Genomic DNA, 19,403 nt, shown 5'->3' with positions numbered 1-19,403 from the left:
TTATCTTTTGCACTGATTTGCTGGGCTCACCCATCATTGAGGATAGGGAGATTTGTGGAGCCTCCTCCTCTTAGTTAATAAATGTAAAATACTGCGGATGCTGGGAATCTGAAATTATAACAAGAAATGCTGGAAATACTCAGCAGGTCTGGCAGCATCTGTGGAGAGAGAAGCAGAGTTAACGTTGCAGGTTAGTGACCCTTCCTCCTCCTGTTAGTTGTTTAATTGTCCACCACCATTCATGACTGGATGTGGCAGGACTGCAGAGCTTAGATCTGATCCGTTGGTTGTGGGATCGCTTTGCTCTATTGCATGCTGTTTACACTGTTTGGCATTCAAGTAGTCTTGGGTTGTAACTTCACCAGGTTGACACCTCATTTTCAGGTATGCCTGGTGCTGCTCTGGGCATGCCCTCCTGCACATTTCATTGAACAGGGTTGAACCCCTGGCTTGATGGTAATGGTAGAATGGGGGATTTGCCTGGGCATGAGGTTACAGATTGTGGTTGAGTACAATTCTGCTGTTGCAGATGGTCCACAGCCTCATGGATGCCCAGTTTTGCATTGCTAGATCTGTTTGAAATTTATCCCATTTAGCACAGTGGTCGTGCTACACAACAAGATGGAGGGTACCCTCATGCGGTGGCCGCTCCTACCAATACTGTCATGGACAGATGCATCTGCAGCAGGAAGATTGATGAGGATGAGGTCAAGTATGTTTTTCCCACTTCTTGGTTCCCTCACCACCTACCACAGACCCAGTTTTGTAGCTATGTCCTTCAGGACTTGGCCAGCTAGTGGTGCTACAAGCTACTCTTGGTGATATACATTGAAGTCCCCCACCTAGAGTACATTCTGTGTCCTTGCCACCCTTAGTGCTTTCTCCAAGTGGGCCGGTAGGTGGTAATCAGTAGGAGTTTACCTTGCCCCTGTTTGGCCTGATGCCATGAGACTTCATGGGGTCTGGAGTCGATGTTGAGGACTCCCAGGGCAACTGCCTCCCGACTGTTTATCACTGTGCCACCAACTCTGGTGAGTCCGTCCTGCCAGTGGGACAGGGCATACCCAGGGATGGTGATGGTGGTGTCTGAAACATTGTAAGGTATGATTCGGTGAGTATGACTATGTCAGGCTGTTGCTTGACTAGTCTGTGGGACTTTGGCACAAACCCCCAGATGTTAGTAAGGAGGACTTTGCAGGGTCGATAGGGCTGGATTTGCCATTGTCGTTTCCGGTGTCTCGGTAGAAGCAGGGTGGTCCGTCCCGTTTCATTCCTTATTGACTTTTACAACTGAGTGGCTTTTCAGAGGGCATTTAAGTGGGTCTGGAGTCACGTGTAGGCCAGATCAGTTAAAGGACATTAGTAAACCAGATGTATTTTTGTGGCAATCAACATTGTTAGACTAGCTTTTTAATTCCAGATTTTTAAAATTTAATTATTTTAATTTTTTGTATTGATTGAATTCAGATTCCTCCTTCTGCCATGGTGGGATTCGAACCCACACCCCCAGTGGAATACACTGGGTCTCTGGGTTACTAGTCCAGTGACAATACCACAATGCTACCACCTCCCCATAGATAGCTGGGCTATCATGAAATTCCTGTGGCAAACAAGTCCAGGCATACTGCTGTCCCTTAAAATGTGAAAGCAAATTTATACTGGTCTTATAATGTAAGGGAATTGACCAGAATCTGTTTGTGTCCAGTACTGTGAACACAGTGGCACATCTGGGCATACTGCCAATCAGATCAGCCATGGCTGCTACTGTGGGAGCACAGGCAGGGATGTTTTTATTCAGGATTCTATAATCTACAGTCATCTGCCAAGGCTTGTTTGGCTTCTTTACTGGCCAAATGGGAGAATTAATATGTGTTACAGTAGGTCTCAATACCCTTTGTTTCACCATGGACACTGCAGCTTTTGCTAGATCTTTCTTGGCTTCCTTAGGGAGCCTGTACAGTTTCTGGAGCCAGGACATTGGCTCTTTGTCTACATGCACCTCTACCCCTGCTACCCTGGCACAATCATGTTTGTAGGTAGCAAAAGTTCACTGCACCCCAGCCATTAATGTTTCTAAGTCATAGTGTCCCACAGGCGCTATTACCCATACCTCACCACGTCATGAGGATGTATTAACTATTTCTTCATATGGTCCACCCCACCCAACAAATGTGTCCATGAGCACATTATGGATCAACATCCAATCAGAACTTAACACTCCCATTCCTGGCTGATCCCAGTTCATTAATACACATGCCCATTCTATTTGGAGGCACCCCACCTTAAAGTTCTGAAGTTTTGATACCATCCCAGCCTTTGAATCGTCTGTGAAGCTGCCTAAAGTATAGGGATCTCCACTTGACCAGAGGGACCTCATTGGGGAGCAAGAGTGAATTACTATGCTGGAGTCCAGTATCTACTAACTAATCCCCTTTCTCTCTGTCACGATGTCCATATGTGGTCTTCCCCAATCACCATACCTGTGTGGGTACAGGTACTTGGGCTGGGCACGGCCTCTTCATTCTTGAGTCTCCCCACAGTATTCACTATGGGTTGCATGAATGTTGCCCTGAAGAGCCTCATTCTCCTCCATATGTTTTGTCAACAAACTGATCAATTCCTCAGCTGGGTGCACTAGATTGGGGCTCTGTGGAAGGTGGGGTTTTCCGGGTTTCTTGCAATCACGGATAAAGTGTCCTGGGTCTCTACAAATGTAACATCTCTTATTCACAGGAGTTGCCCCTTCCTGTTGCCATCTACGATGGTTGCCATCCTTCATTTCACAAGCCTTTCCTTTTGGTTTGTTAATAATGCTGTTATTTTTCTTAGCTGCCTGGTGTGCTTCAAAACATAAGATCATTTTCCTCAGTATTCTCATCATCTGGTTCAAGGTCTGCCATGGCAGCTTGCAGGTGGGGAAAGCTATGTGGTATCAGGGCATGTAACCAGTAGCTTTGGACCCTAGCATGTCTCCCATAGCAGCCAAATAGGTGGGCCATAGTCTGTCAGCGAATGCCATCGCTGGGACCCTGCTTTACCTCTGCTACAGCCTTGGATCCCCTGTTCCTGCCCCCCCATCGCTTGAGCAGTTCTCATCTTAGGAGCCTCATAATGACCATCTCCCATCTTCACTTCCAGTGGGAGACTCTTAAACATTCCAGGACTCAAAGTAAAAAGCAGCTGTTTCTTCTCTTCTTCATCCAGAACGCTTAAAGCAGCCTTCTGTTCTACTTCTAAATAATGTCCCCGTAGATCCCCTCCCTATTCCAGCCTTTTGGTGTCACTACCCATTTTCCTCAGATCCTCCATATTATCGGGGACCACGAACTCCCTATTTAGGATAGGTTCGGCCCTGGACAGCGCATCCGGTGTTGGAGGATGATACCGATGCATCAGGGCCACAGGTGGGGGTTGACTATTACCAGGAGGACTCCTTTCTGACCAGTCTGACTTTTCGCCTTCATCACTTTCTGTATCCTTCTATTCCATATCATAACGTATTGGAAATGGGGTTATGGCACACACAACACCTCTCTGCACTCTGAACCTAACTTCTAATTCCTTAATTTTTCTCTTACAGTGTGGTCTTTCTTACTTTCCCAATCCTTTGAGATCTGTTCCTGTGCAACTCTGTGGTTTTCAGGTGCTCATTTGCCCATTCTGCCTGTTCTGCTCGATGCTGTTGTTTGGCTTCCTCTATTGCCCACGTTGATTCTGGTTGTTAATACACTGTCTTTCTAAATACTGTTCTTTATTACACTATCTCTCCCTTTCTTTTTCTGGCTTCTCCTCAAGCCTCCATTTACTTTCCTTTCTTCCTTCAACAGCCTGTTGACTGCCTCTGTCACTGGCCTCATCGTTGATTTTCTTTCTCAACCTGATATTTTCACATTCAACGTTCTTAACCTGCCTCTGATATGCCATCAACCAGACAGCTTTCATCTTCCTCGGTTGACAGTTTGGATGCTTGCATCCACTGCTCGGCTTCATTCAGTGGCTCATTGTCATTTAAGATTACCTGTCCACTCGCCTCCTGGAGGGACAGTTTCCCCGCCACATACTTTGTCACTAATTCATCCATTATCTTTCACGTTGGTATGTTCCGATCAGCTCCCAATTTTGTAATACTTTATTTTTATCACAGTTCATCGAGTTTTGACCCGTGGAATAAACATTGCAAATCAGATTTCTAGAATAAGTACCTTTTACTTAAAAAATCAGCAAGAGATTACAAGTAAGTATCTACAATCTTCTTTCTTCTTTGGCCTCCTTATCTCGCGAGACAATGGGTAAGCGCCTGGAGGTGGTCAGTGGTGTGTGGAGCAGCGCCTGGAGTGGCTATAAAGGCCAATTCTAGAGTGACAGGCTCTTCCACAGGTGCTGCAGAAAGATTTGTTTGTCGGGGCTGTTACACAGTTGGCTCTCCCCTTGCGCTTTTGTCTTTTTTCCTGCCAACTGCTAAGTCTCTTCGACTCGCCACACTTTAGCCCCGCCTTTATGACTGCCCGCCAGCTCTGGCGAACACTGGCAACTGACTCCCACGACTTGTGATCAATATCACAGGACTTCATGTCGCGTTTGCAGACGTCTTTGAAGCGGAGACATGGACGGTCGGTGGGTCTGATACCAGTGGCGAGCTCGCTGTACAAAGTGTCTTTGGGGATCCTGCCATCTTCCATGCGGCTCACATGGCCAAGCCATCTCAAGCGCCGCTGACTCAGTCGTGTGTATAAGCTGGGGATGTTGGCTGCCTCGAGGACTTCTGTGTTGGAGGTACGGTCCTGCCACCTGATGCCAAGTATTCTCCGGAGGCAGCGAAGATGGAATGAATTGAGACGTCGCTCTTGGCTGACATACGTTGTCCAGGCCTCGCTGCCACAGAGCAAGGTACTGAGGACACAGGCTTGACACACTCGGACTTTTGTGTTCCGTGTCCGTGCGCCATTTTCCCATACTCTCTTGGCCAGTCTGGACATAGCAGTGGAAGCCTTTCCCAAGCGCTTGTTGATTTCTGCATCTAGAGACAGGTTACTGGTGATAGTTGAGCCTAGGTAGGTGAACTCTTGAACCACTTCCAGAGCGTGGTCGCCAATATTGATGGATGGAGCATTTCTGACGTCCTGCCCCATGATGTTCGTTTTCTTGAGGTTGATGGTTAGGCCAAATTCATTGCAGGCAGCCGCAAACCTGTCGATGAGACTCTGCAGGCACTCTTCAGTGTGAGATGTTAAAGCAGCATCGTCAGCAAAGAGGAGTTCCCTGATGAGGACTTTCCGTACTTTGGACTTCGCTCTTAGACGGGCAAGGTTGAGCAACCTGCCCCCTGATCTTGTGTGGAGGAAAATTCCTTCTTCAGAAGACTTGAACGCATGTGAAAGCAGCAGGGAGAAGAAAATCCCAAAAAGTGTGGGTGCGAGAACACAGCCCTGTTTCACGCCACTCAGGATAGGAAAGCGGTCTGATGAGGAGCCACCATGCTGAATTGTGCCTTTCATATTGTCATGGAATGAGGTGATGATACTCAGTAGCTTTGGTGGACATCCAATCTTTTCTAGTAGTCTGAAGAGACCACGTCTGCTGACGAGGTCAAAGGCTTTGGTGAGATCAATGAAAGCAATGTAGAGGGGCATCTTGTTCGCGGCATTTCTCCTGTATCTGGCGAAGGGAGAACAGCATGTCAACTGTCGATCTCTCTGCACAAAAGCCACACTGTGCCTCAGGGTAGCTTCGGCCAGCTTCTGGAGCCTGTTCAGAGCGACTCGAGCAAAGACTTTCCCCACTATGCTGAGCAGGGAGATTCCATGGTAGTTGTTGCAGTCACCGCGGTCACCTTTGTTTTTATAGAGGGTGATGATATTGGCATCGCGCATGTCCTGAGGTACTGCTCCCTCATCCCAGCACAGGCATAGCAGTTCATGTAGTGCTGAGAGTATAGCAGGCTTGGCACTCTTGATTATTTCAGGGGTAATGCTGTCCTTCCCAGGGGCTTTTCCGCTGGCTAGAGAATCAATGGCATCACTGAGTTCCGATTTTGTTGGCTGTATGTCCAGCTCATCCATGACTGGTAGAGGCTGGGCTACATTGGGGGCAGTCTCAGTGACAACATTCTCCCTGGAGTACAGTTCTAGGTAGTGCTCAACCCAGCGGTCCATTTGTTTGCGTTGGTCAGTGATTATGTCCCCTGATTTAGATTTGAGGGGGGCGATCTTCTTGATGGTTGGCCCAAAAGCTCTCTTAATGCTGTCATACATTCCTCTGATGTTTCCGGTGTCTGAGGCCAGCTGAATATGACTGCATAGGTGTTGCCAGTAGTCATTTGCGCAGCGCCTGGCTGTTCTTTGTGCAGTGTTTCTGGCTGCTTTAAGTGCTACGGATGTTAACTCGCTGGGGGCTTTCTTGTAGTTCAACAGTGCAGTGTGCTTAGCGGCTATGACAGGTTCCAGCTCTTCATTATGGGATTGAAACCAGTCTGCATTTCTCTTCGCACGTTTGCCGTTGGTGGTCAAAGATGGCGTCTCTGACGTGGGCCCACTTGGTCTCAACATCGCCTGTGGGAGTGTTTTGAAGGGCTGTTACAAGTGAATTTAGAAATTTTTGTAACAGCTGTGGATGAGAAATTCTGCTCGTGTTGATGCGCGGGTGGCCCTTCTGCTTGGAATGATGCAACTTCTTTGGTCTGAGTCTAACCTTGCTGCACACCAGGGAGTGGTCGGTGTCGCAGTCCGCACTGTGGAAGCTGCGTGTGATTTGAACACTGTTTAAGGAGGCTCGCCTTGTGACGATGAGGTCTAGCTGGTGCCAACGACGCGATCAAGTATCTACAATACTGTCACGGTAATCCCAGATTACATATAAGCATGCACAGATCTACCCTTTTACTTTAAGATCAAGTGACTAGAAGCAAAAACCTCATTAACACTGAGTGGTCAGTTTGGCAGTGACTCAATGTAGCCCTTTAACTGGCAACTGACCAAGTTACCCTTCCGACTGCAGCAGTGAGTGCCTTTTTACAACATCCTTTATAGCTTTTATCCAGAAGTAGGCCTGGGTGTTATATTGACAGGACCTTATTGTCCTATCAAAGTTCTTCTTGATACAAAATGTCCAATAGTACATCGAGTTCTTTGTCTAAAATCATGGAGTAAAAGCCCACCCCCAAGTTCAGTTCCCAATCAATATGAGTATTGGTGGAGAGTTGTTTCCCAGATCCTTTCATCCACCTTTATCAGGCTTAGGAATGTCTTGTACCAGTTGCAGTCTCAGCAGTCACTGCTGCCCAAGGTCTTCCTTATCTATGAAAAACAGCTTACCGCTTTGAGCAGTACAGTCTTTTGGCCTTGTGAAGTATGCTGGTAAAATTTGTGTAATATTTTGAATTTGATCAAGTTGTATCAAACCTAACAGTATCGTGCCGTGGTTATTAACTTGTGAAGTGCTACCTCAGGGTTTTGGAATTGATGCTTGTTGCCATCTTGTGGATCCTTGTGTTTGACCTTTGCAACCTGAAGATTTCAGGGCACAGTTCACGTGCTGCATCAGCAATCGCAAAAAGCTCCAAGATAATTGAGCATCCTACACTGACATAGTTTTCTTCATTCTCAGCAAAACTTTAGGTGTCATGCTTACGTAATAAAATGTCTTGTATCAAGAAAGCTCACCACGTTCAACAGAAAAGCATTAACTTTTGATATTTTGAGAAATTATTTTATCACATTCCAGATACATCGAGGTAAAAATTGATATGTGTTGCACCTGATTTTCAATGGGCACAATGGTGACAGGTGTAGCAGTGGAACGACCTGTGCCTAATCTAAGCATTGGCTTGGGCCATTGCTAAATTGGCATCTGTCCAAAGTAGGTGTTGGACCTATAATTAATGCAAGGGGCCTAACATCTGTTGAAGCATCTCTGGAAAAGTACTATGTAATAAGCTGAGCCTGCTCCTATGGCTGCCAGTGAAAGGTATGTTTTTCTTAAATTTAGATTTAAAAGTAACCTTACTGTGGAACCAGGAGGAGCAGGAGTGAATTTTTACCCCTTTTTGTCTAAAGCAATTTCAGCTTTTCCCCTCCACATAGAATTGTTTAGATCTGTTCCCATTTCACCAAGCTGCAATTTTACTTGTCAGATTTCCACTGAAAGGGAATCAAACAAATGAACATTTCCACATTTTTTTCATCACTACAGACTGATTTTTTTTCTTGCATGAACTTGAGTATCTACATTACAAATGACTAGGATTCTGAAAACAAGGCTACTGGATTGCTCTCATCTTTGCAAGCTCTCATTGCAGTTAAGAATTCCCTCACCCCTGAAGCCATATGGCACAAAGATATGGGTATGCTCAGACTACACCCAAAGCCCTTTTAAAAGTTCTGTAGGAAAGTCTTTTGTTCTTGGCATATTTCATCACTGGGATATTTAAAAGGTATCTAGACTATATATAAAAGGTACTGGACATGCACCTGAAGTGCTGTGACCCGAGAGGCTACGGACCAGGTGCTGGATGGTGGGATTAGATTGGACAGCTAGTTTTTTCAGCTGCTGCAGACACGATGGGCTGAATGGCCTCCTTCTGTGCCGTGACTTTTCTATGGTTCTCTAGAACAGCAAGATGGACAGTAGATTTTTCTAGTCTTTTACATTCTTGTGTACCTTGGACTGAAGTAAAATTAAAGAAACCCTATTAAAAATTTCTTTTTCTTTTGGGCCTCCTTATCTCGAGAGACAATGGATACGCGCCTGGAGGTGGTCAGTGGTTTGTGAAGCAGCGCCTGGAGTGGCTATAAAGGCCAATTCTGGAGTGACAGGCTCTTCCACAGGTGCTGCAGAGAAATTTGTTTGTTGGGGCTGTTGCACAGTTGGCTCTCCCCTTGCGCCTCTGTCTTTTTTCCTGCCAACTACTAAGTCTCTTCGACTCGCCACAATTTAGCCCTGTCTTTATGGCTGCCCGCCAGCTCTGGCGAATGCTGGCAACTGACTCCCACGACTTGTGATCAATGTCACACGATTTCATGTCGCGTTTGCAGACGTCTTTATAACGGAGACATGGACGGCCGGTGGGTCTGATACCAGTGGCGAGCTCGCTGTACAATGTGTCTTTGGGGATCCTGCCATCTTCCATGCGGCTCACATGGCCAAGCCATCTCAAGCGCCGCTGACTCAGTAGTGTGTATAAGCTGGGGATGTTGGCCGCTTCAAGGACTTCTGTGTTGGAGATATAGTCCTGCCACCTGATGCCAAGTATTCTCCGAAGGCAGCGAAGATGGAATGAATTGAGACGTCGCTCTTGGCTGGCATACGTTGTCCAGGCCTCGCTGCCGTAGAGCAAGGTACTGAGGACACAGGCCTGATACACTCGGACTTTTGTGTTCCGTGTCAGTGCGCCATTTTCCCACACTCTCTTGGCCAGTCTGAACATAGCAGTGGAAGCCTTACCCATGCGCTTGTTGATTTCTGCATCTAGAGACAGGTTACTGGTGATAGTTGAGCCTAGGTAGGTGAACTCTTGAACCACTTCCAGAGCGTGGTCGCCAATATTGATGGATGGAGCATTTCTGACATCCTGCCCCATGATGTTCGTTTTCTTGAGGCTGATGGTTAGGCCAAATTCATTGCAGGCAGACGCAAACCTGTCGATGAGACTCTGCAGGCATTCTTCAGTGTGAGATGTTAAAGCAGCATCGTCAGCAAAGAGGAGTTCTCTGATACAAATTAACTTGTATTTATATGGTGCCTTATCATGTCTTCACGATGTTCCAAAATCCTTCCTATCCAGTTAAGCACTTTTGAATTGCAGTCTATGTTGTAACATTGGCAAACAGTAGCCAATTTGTGCACAGCACATGAGGAGAAAAGCCATTAAATCTGTTAATTTGTTGCACAGATGTTTGAGGTAGGGATATTAGCCAGGAAACTGGGAGAACTCCCTGTTGTTTGAATAGTGATATGGGATCTTTTATGTCCCTATGAACAAGCAGATTTTGACTTGACTTAATATTTACTCTGAATGATTACACCTTTGTGAAGAAGGCACTTGCATTTATATCGCACCTTTCATCACTTCCAAATCACTTTGCTGCTAACCAAGTACTTTTGAAGTGTAGGAAAACATTGCACAGAGCAATGAGATAAAAATGGCCAGTTAATCTGTTCTAATGATTGGTTGAGGGATGATAATGGTCAGGACAACAGAGAAAACTCCCCTGTTCATCTTTGAATCGTACCATTGAATCTTTTAATCCATCTGAGAGGACCCATGGGGCTTGATTTAACATCTCATTTGAAAGATGACACCTCCTACAATGTAGCATTGAATTGGAATGTCAGCCTGGACTATGTGCTCAAGTCTCGAGTGGGGCTTGAAAAGAGACTGCTAACAACTGAGCCAAGGCTGACACCCAAGTGCAGTTAGAAATCCTGGGGATATGGGGGTATATTGTGCTCTGATATGGGGGGGTGTTCCACTTAGCTGTTAAAGGGCGGGAACCCTGAGCAGCACCAGTTTAAACAGGAGTGGAGGCACTGAGCATTTGAGAGTTTGAGGGGCACCAGAGAAAAAAAATTGCAAAGTGACATGTAGGCAGGGGTGGGGGTGTGGTAGTTCCAGGTAAATATTTAATTTTTAATAATTACTTTAATTAAAATCTATAAGCTAAGTTGATTAAATACATAAACATTAGTTAATTAAATACCTAAAGCAAGGCTAGATAGAGTTTGGTAGTGGTACAGCTCTAGTTAGTGGTTAGGGACAGGTGGCTGTGGCTGTGAGTCAGACATTTTTGGGACTCCATGTGCAATGCTACAGGAGCTTCGGCCTTTGCTCTTGCCCAACAGGTATGAGGTTCATGCTGTCTATATCAATGAGGGCAAAGTCTGCAGGATGGATAAGCAAACTAACCATGGCACTGTGTTATAGGAGACCATTCAAATAAGGGTGTGAAAAGGAAATGTGGTAGTGATAGGGACATGGAAAAAGTGGTCCAGCTGTGGCTGATAGTATTAAAAGAAAGAGGCTTAATAAAGTTGCCAAAAAAGTAGTATCCTGAGGATTGGGAGGATTTTAGAATTCAGCAAAAGATCAGCAAGAAATTGATAGTGAAAATAGAATGAGAGTAAACTAGCAAGAAACATAAACAGATTGTAAAAGTTTCTATAAGTGTCTAAAAAGGCAGAGATTAACGAAACTGAACGTGGGAACCTTACAGACAGATGGGAGAAATCACAATGAGGAATAAGGAAATAACAGAGGCATTAAATAAATACTTTCTATCTGTCTTCACAGTAGACACACAAAATATTTTAGAAATAGTGGGGAATCAAGGGAGTAGTGAAATTGAGGAACTTAAATCAGTATAATAAGGATATTAATGGGCATAATATCTGACAGATCCCTTGGCCAATATGTTAGGGTTTTTCAAAACGTGGTACAGAGATAGTGCATGCATTGGTTTTGTTCTTACAGAATTCCCTAGATTTCAGAATGCTTCCTGTGGATTGGAAGGCAGCAGACGTAACCCTGCTATTCAGGAAGGCAGGGAATGATCGGTCAGTTAGCCTGACAGTAGTAAGAAGAATGCTACAATCTACTATTAGAAATATAGTCATAGGGCACTCAGAAAATCAAATTATTGATTCGAGTCAACATGGATTTATGAAAGAAAAATCGTTCTTGACAAAGCTGTTAAAGTTTTGTGACGTTATAACTAACAAGGTAGATAAGGGGGAAACTAGTGGATATGGTGTATTTGGATTTTCTAAAAGCATTCAATGAGGTGCCACACATGATCATTGCACAAAATTAGGTCTCATGGGATTGAAGGTAATGGAGTGGCTCGGATTGAGGATTGGTTAACGGACAGAAAACAGAGTATGAATAAACAGGTCATTTTTGGGCTAGCAGGCTGTCACTAGTGCGGTACCAGTCACCATACTTGGAGTACTTTGCATGACTTTGGTGTCCTTACCATAGGAAGGATAAACTTGCTTTTGAGGGAATGCAGCAAAGGTTCACTAAACTGATCCCTGCAAGGGGGAATTGTCCTTGGAGGAGAGATTGAGTAGATTAGGCCTATATTCCCTAGAATTTAGAAGAATGTGAGATGATCTCATTGAAACATATAAAATTCTTAGAGGCCTTGACAGGGTAGATGCTGGGAGGATGTTTCTCCTGGTTGGGGAATCTAGAACACAGGATCAGTCTCAGAATAAGGGGTTGGGCCATTTAGAATTGAGATGAGAAAAAGTTTCTTCACTAAATGGGTTGTGAATCTTTGGAACCCCAGTGGGCTGTGGGTTCTCAGTTGTTGAGTATGATCAAGTTTGATATAATAGATTTTTGGATACAAAGGGAATTGAGAGCTATGAGGGTCGGGCAGGAATGTGGAGTAGAAGATCAGCCACAATCTTATTGCATAGCGGATCAGACTTGAAGGCCCAAATGGCCTATTCCTGCTCCTGTTTCTTATGATCTTGTGAGGATATGGAACGTGTTGCTCTAGGATAATTTTACTCAATCCCAATTTTTATCCCTTCCCTTCTGTCCCATGGGTGGTGACTCACTGGTGGGTCTCATCCGAATGGCCCTGTTGTCCACGTGCATGTACAAATGATGAGTGTTGGCAGGGTATTAAGTTGATGAGGCATCACCAGCCTGGTCCCGATCCCATCCTCACTCAACTTGCATACACTTTCCACGAGGAATGACTGAACAGTAATCAGGAGAAGGTACCCTCTGACTTCTTCCCTCCCTAGCTCAGGGGACACTAAGGTAAGTTGTTGGACCCTCTACTCCATAATTCATGCAAGATTAGCTAAGTCACCACAGGGTGGAGATGGAACCAGGATCCTTCCTGTTTTGTGTGTGGCTCACATGAGATCAGTTAACTTGGCATAGGCTGAGGATGGAACCTGCTGGGTGTGCCCTCTTGCAGTCAAAGACATTGCCACACACCTGCCCCACAGGTGGGCTCAGTGAGTTTGAACAGATGAGCCATCCCACATATACATGCGTGTTTTTTTTACTGTGAGGGATATCAGTGCAGTGGAGCACTTCCTGCTTCAGATAGCCAATGTCAGCAAACACTCCCAGAGTAGGTACAGTATGAGTTACATGCAGAGTAAAGATCAGTGGAGGGTTGAGGGGACAGCTCCTGACCCATGTGGCTGATGTGTCCCTTCATGTTTTCCAGGTGTAGTGAGGGATGACGTCATCCTTTTGTGAAGTGGCCTTTGGAGGATCCTGCAATTGAGATGACGTCTTCCAGGCTGCGTTATGCTTCTGGGATGTTGATGCTAATGGTATCCAGCCCCTCCTCTTCCTCTGCTGCTCCCTCCTCAGGCAAGATGATAGTACCTTCTGAGGTATCAGCGATGGATTGGGATGTAGATGAATGTGTGAATATGTTTTTTGGATTGCCAGCCTATCAGGAGCAATTTTTAAAGACTTCTGAATAAGACTTTGCACAAATGTTTGACCAAATTCTGTGAATGTAGATAAAAGTAAAAAACAGATATTTTGTTCTTATCTGTTACACAATGTTATAGGTATCCATATATGTGAACTTACATTGTATATGTTTGATCTTTTTAATAGTATGCATTATATCACCTATATATTAAAATAACAATGCCAAATTTGAGATTTTCATATGTGTGCTTTCCTCATTCTGCATGCAGTTAAAAATTATCGTTACTTTTCCCTCTTCTTGAAGAGATGGTATTCTTTTTATGCCCCTTCCTTCAAGTTTAATTTGGGATATCTTACACTTTAGCACCTAGTGGGTATCAAGGACATCAAAGTGCTTTGTGCAGTCTTCTGCATTCTTGCTTAATTTTAGCAAAATTTTTTTTACACCACTCTAATGAGGCATCCGTTGCTCATTAACTGCATGTAACAGGCATTTTGAGTCCAAAATGTCTATTGAAATGTGAAACTCCTGTTCTTTTGTAATGTTCTTGCACACCATTTCCCTCAATTGGCTGCTGTGTAAAATATATTTTGTTAACTGAGGTCTATGGGAACATTTTCACTGGTTAAGCTGTTTAATATTTAATGTTACACCTTGCATTCTACTGGATGAGTTAATTTACAATTTATATATTTAGCTTACAAAAACATGGAAAGCTGTACACTGTTAGCTCTGTGTCATGTAACTGCTGCTCACCACAAACCTTCACACCACAAAAACACTACCCTAAATGCTTAAGATCAACATTTTTTTGATAGTCAGTTTTTTCCTTCCAGTTGATCTTAACCTCATCTTCCTAGTGGCATCCATGGGATTTTGCAAGCAAGTTTTGAATTTTGGTACACCTTGATTCTTTTTGATTTAGATGCCCTTTCCAATGCAGTGTTGCTGTCACTGATGGCTTGCTGGTAATACTATAAATGAGGCAGTACTGCTGCCATTGGAGTACCTGGAGGATGATGATGCTTTGCTCTTCCAAGGGTAGAAGTATAGCTGCCAGCAAATCTTTGTTTGCTGCCATTTTTCTCGCTGTGGGGAAGCTGAGTGCTCAACCACCAGTACAGGACACATCAAGGGCAAGGATACGGTAGCTTAGAAGGAAAGGCACAAATATGCCTTGCAGACAGCATACTGTGCAAATAAGTTTTATAAAATAATGGTGCATGTTTGTTTTATTATTTTGCTGTGCTGTTTGAGAGGTCTTGGGCTTTGGGATCAACCCAATGGACTACAGACTTTTCTAGTGCTATCCTTTCATATGTAATGTGATGTCAGGTTTAGACTAGTTCACTTAAGACATCCAGTTGGTAACAACGCGTTGTATTGCACAGAAATTCTGAGATTTGTACTGGACAGTGGTGGATAACTAAAATGACATTGAGTAGCATATAAAATCTTTGTTTTTATGTATTTAAAAAAAGTGATTTTTTTTCCAGTGTATAAAGTTTAATCCTTAAAATGGCATGTGAGCAGAGTACACAGTAACTCAGCCTGATATGTTAAGTCTAAGATGCTTTCCTTTCCTTTTACCAGATTGGGCTCTGGAAAATAATTAAAGCATCTTCAAAAAGAATCAACGTGTATTTGATGCTGTGCAGTTACTCTAATGACAGGGTAGAGAGATAATGAACGCAATTTCAGATGCTTAAATGTGTTTCTGTTTATATGTTGTACAAAATAATGGATAAAAGGGGACTGACATTTGATATTGTAGTCTAATCTGCTGCACAACCAAAATTTGCAACACACTGATGGAATATTTGTTTATCATTATTATAAAAAGATTTATGCTGAAATTTGCATAATTGACATTTTATGAAAAAAATTAGTATTGTGATGGAATCCATGATTGTAAAGCTTGTTTTTTAGAACGTAACTGAGAGGGAAGCTGGAACTAAAGCAGAAACTTAACTGAAACAGCAATTGGAACTGAAACAGAAGCTGGAAAAGTAACTTCAGTTTTCTGGGGAAACTGACACTGGTTAGAACCAGATAAAAGGAGATAAAATATTCCCCAGATTAGGCAGGAATGAAGTGCTGGCAAGCAGAAGAAAGTGAAGACTGAATCCAGGAGCAGTTTCTGTTAATTAAAGAAACCAACTAACCAGACCTGGCCATACAGTCCATAGGTTGTCACTAAAGGAGTCTGATGAAGGGAAGACTGGTAGATTCACACCATCAAGACTGTTGTGAGCTGAGGAGGTTCTGGAGAAGTGTCCCTTGTGGTGGAGTTCGGATTGAGAGGGAACTGCTGTCGGAAGAACAGCAGCTAAATCCTTGAAGAAAGGAGCTGAAAGTTTGCCTGAGGAACTTGAGTTGTGAAGACTGTGTGACGGTAATTGTTACTATATATGCTGCGTGGGCTGCCCAGGGAAACTGAGACACCCATCTCTGTTGTATCATAGAACCATAGAAAGTTTACAGGACAGAAAGATGCCACTCGGCCTAACGTGTCTGCGCTGGCCAAAAAGAAAGAGCCACCCAGCCTAATCCCACTTTCCAACATTTGGTTCGTAGCCCTGCAGGTTACGGCACTTCAGGTGCACATCCAGCTACCTTTTAAATGAGATGAGGTTTTCTGCCTCTACCACCCTTTCAGGCAGTGAGTTTCAGACCCTTACCATACTCTGGGTGAAAATATTTTTCTTCATCTCCCCTCTAATCCTTCTACCAATCACGTTAAATCTGTGCCCCCTAGTCACTGTCCTTTCTGCTAAGGTAAAGAGGCCCTTCTCATCCATTCTGTCCAGGTCCCTCACAATTTTGTACATCTCAATCAATTCTCCCCTCAGCCTCCTCTGTTCCAAGGAGAACATCCCCAGCCTATCCAATCTTTCCTCATAGCTGCAATTTTCCAGTCCTGGCAACATCCTCGTAAATTTCCTCTGTGCCCTCTCTACCATAATTACTTCCTTTCTGTAATGAAGTGACCAGAACTGCACACAGTACTCAAGTTGTAGCCTAACTAATGTTTTATGTAGTTCCTGCATAACATCCCTACTCTTACATTCTGTTCCTTGGCTAATAAAGGAAAGGATTCCATATGCCTCTTAACCACCTTATTGACCTGTCCTGCTACCTTCAGGGATCTGTAGACATTCACTTCCTCTACACCTCTCCGTATCCTCCCATTAATTGTATATTCCTTTGCCTTGTTTGACCTCCCCAAATGCGTCACCTTACACTTCTCTGGGTTAAATTCCATTTGCCACTTTTCTACCCACCTGATATCTTTGATATCTTCCTGCAGTCTACAGCTATCCGCCTCGCCAACTTTTCTGTCATCTGCAAACCTCCTGATCATTCCCCCTACATTTATGTCCAAATCATTACTATATACCAGAAAAAGCAGGGGACCTAGTGCTGAGTCCTGCAGAACCCCACTGGAAACAGCCTTTCAGTCGCAAAAACACTCATCAGCCCTTTGTTTCCTGCCAGTGAACCAATTTTGTATCCAGCTTACTATATTCCCCGGGATCCCATGGGCTTTTTTTTTAACCAGTCTGCCATGTGGGACCTTGCAAAAGCCTTGCTAAAATCCGTGTGACCACATCAACTGTGTCCTTGCAAACATATCTGCAGGAAGTGTCACCAGCTGCAGAAGCTTGAGCTCCGGGTTTCGGAACTCTAGCAGCGGCTGGAGTCACTGTGGCGCAGCTGCGAGACAGAGAACTACGTGGATAGCACGTTAGGGAGGTAGTCACATCATAGGTTAAGAATGTGCAGGCAGAGAGGGAACGGGTGACAGCCAGGCAGTCGAAGAGAGCCAGGCAGGTAGTGCAGGAGCTCCCTGAGTCGATCTTGCTTGCTAACCGGTTTTCCATTTTGGATACTGGTGAGGGTGATGGCTCCTCAGAGGAGTGCAGCAACAGCCAAGTCTGTGGCTCAGCTGCACAGTCGGGTTGGAAGAAGAGTGGAAGGGCAATAGTGATAGGGGATTCGTTAGAGGAACAGACAGGCGTTTCTGCAGCTGCAGATGTGACACCAGGATGGTGTGTTGCCTCCCCGGTGCCTGAGTCAAGGATGTCACAGAGCGGCTACAGGATATTCTTCTGGGGGAGGGTGAACAGCCAGAGTTTGTGGTCCACATTGGTGCCAGCGACATTGGTAAGGAGAGGGATTAGATGCTAAAAGCAGAGTTTAAGGAGTTAGGAAAGAAATTAGAAAGCAGGACCTCAAAAGCAGTAATCTCAGGCTTACTCTCAGTGCCACGTGCTAGTGAGCAGAGGAATAGGAGGATTAAGCGATGTAGAGGGAGAGGGTTTAAACTAAATTGACAGGGGGTTGGGAACCTAAGAGGGAGCTCAGATTTAAGGAAGGAAAACTGGTAACAGGAAGTAGAGAAATAGTAAGTAAATTGGAAGACAGACGAAATGAAGGCAAACATCAAATAGGATCGGAATGAGGAATAATGTTCAGACAAAGTTAAGGGCACTCTATCTGCACGCAGCATTCGCAACAAGGTAGGTGATTTGGAGGCACAAATAGAGGTAAATGGGTATGATTTAATTGCCATTACGGAGATGTGGTTACAGGGTGACCAGGACTGCGAACTGAATATTCAAGGATATTCGTCATTTAGGAGGGATAGGCAGAGGGGAAAAGGCAGTGGGGTGGCGATATTAATAAGGGACAAGATCAGTACATTAGTGAGAGAGGATCGAAGGAGCAAGATGTAGAATCAGTTTGGGTAGAGTTAAGAAACAGCAAGGGGCAGCAAACATTGGTGGGAGTTGTTGGGCATGGTATAAATCAGGAAATTAGAGCTGTATGTAACATGGGCAATACAGTAATAATGGACAACTTAAATTTACATGCAGATTGGGTAAACCTAATTAGCACGAATGCTGTAGAGGATGAATTCCTTGAGTGTGTACGAGATGGGTTTCTGGAACAGTATATTGAAGAACCAACTAGGGATTGGGCTATTTTAGATTTAGTATTATGCAATGAGAAAGGGCTGACAAGGAGTTCATGGGACAAAGGCAAAGAGTTTCTTATTGCTTAGCATTAACACACACTTTGCCTTTGTCCCAGTTCAGCTTTGTTATTTAATCTCTCCTTCCCTCTGCCCTATCACACACATTCTCTTTTGTTCTCTTCCCCACCAACCACCCCCCCCCCCTTCACTTGCTTAAAATCTAATTCTTTTCAAACCTTTGCCAGTTCTGATCAAAGGTCACAGACCTGAAACGTTAACTCTGCTTCTCTCTCCACAGATGCTGCCTGACCTGCTCAGTATTTCCAGTACTGTGTGTTTTTATTTCAGATTTCCAGCATCTGCGGCATTTTGCTTTTATTTAAATCTCAAGTCCTCAGCTGAAGTTGTATTCCTGACGTCCTCACTGGGCTATGTGCATGGGGTTGGGCATGCTTTTCTCAGGACTCCTGAAGGCAGAAGAGGGGTCTGATTCTTGTCCCCTAGTTGCTGGCTGTGATGGTCTGTAGGCGGGGTGGGGGGGGGGGGTGGTTTCTAGTTGCAGCCGGGTCTTTTTGATATTTACTGGAGAGAGAGAGCTGCTTCGTTGATGGCTTTTCTGTTGCTCTGTCTGCTTTCTGTGTGATGAAGCTTACAGTCTCTCCAGAGCTGCGCAGGCAGTCATATGACATTATCAAGCCCCTTATTTTGTTTTAATGAGGGCTTTCTGGAATCTCCTCTGAGATTCAGGGTGCTACACCTCAAGCTGTCCAGTCACACTTGGAGAGTTTTGGCTCTTTCAAAGTCATTGTGTGTAGATGGCCCTTGACAACCTTGCTGATAAGGCCATTCCAGGTAATTTAATCACTGAGAGCACCCCATTGTTCTGGCTAGAGCCAGACATGTTGGCTGTAGTCTGATCTTTTGATTCAAATGTAAATTGCTGTGGCCATCTTGGCTGCAAGTTTACCTAATAAGAAAAAAATTACTTGTGAGAATTTCCTGTAAAAGTCTAA

General features: G+C 44.4%; 1 protein-coding gene across 4 annotated transcripts in view; it reads left to right on the top strand.

The window, feature by feature from the left end:
- Nucleotides 1–19,403, top strand: part of LOC137371420 (neutral amino acid uniporter 4-like) — a 452,533-nt gene that overhangs the window by 152,486 nt on the left and 280,644 nt on the right. For 2 of the 4 annotated variants that reach the window (XM_068033993.1, XM_068033992.1), the window contains one exon: nucleotides 13,191–14,164. The exons of the other annotated variants lie outside the window; for them this stretch is intronic. In XM_068033993.1, coding sequence (XP_067890094.1) covers nucleotides 13,191–13,206 — 16 coding nt within the window. In that variant the 3' untranslated portion in view covers nucleotides 13,207–14,164. Of the gene's footprint in view, nucleotides 1–13,190; nucleotides 14,165–19,403 lie in introns of those variants that run through there. 4 annotated transcript variants of the gene reach the window in all.

Source organism: Heterodontus francisci, chromosome 6 (genome assembly GCF_036365525.1).
Source record: "Heterodontus francisci isolate sHetFra1 chromosome 6, sHetFra1.hap1, whole genome shotgun sequence".
NCBI classification, from domain to species: domain Eukaryota; kingdom Metazoa; phylum Chordata; class Chondrichthyes; order Heterodontiformes; family Heterodontidae; genus Heterodontus; species Heterodontus francisci.
This window is presented reverse-complemented; position numbering and strand designations above follow the sequence as displayed.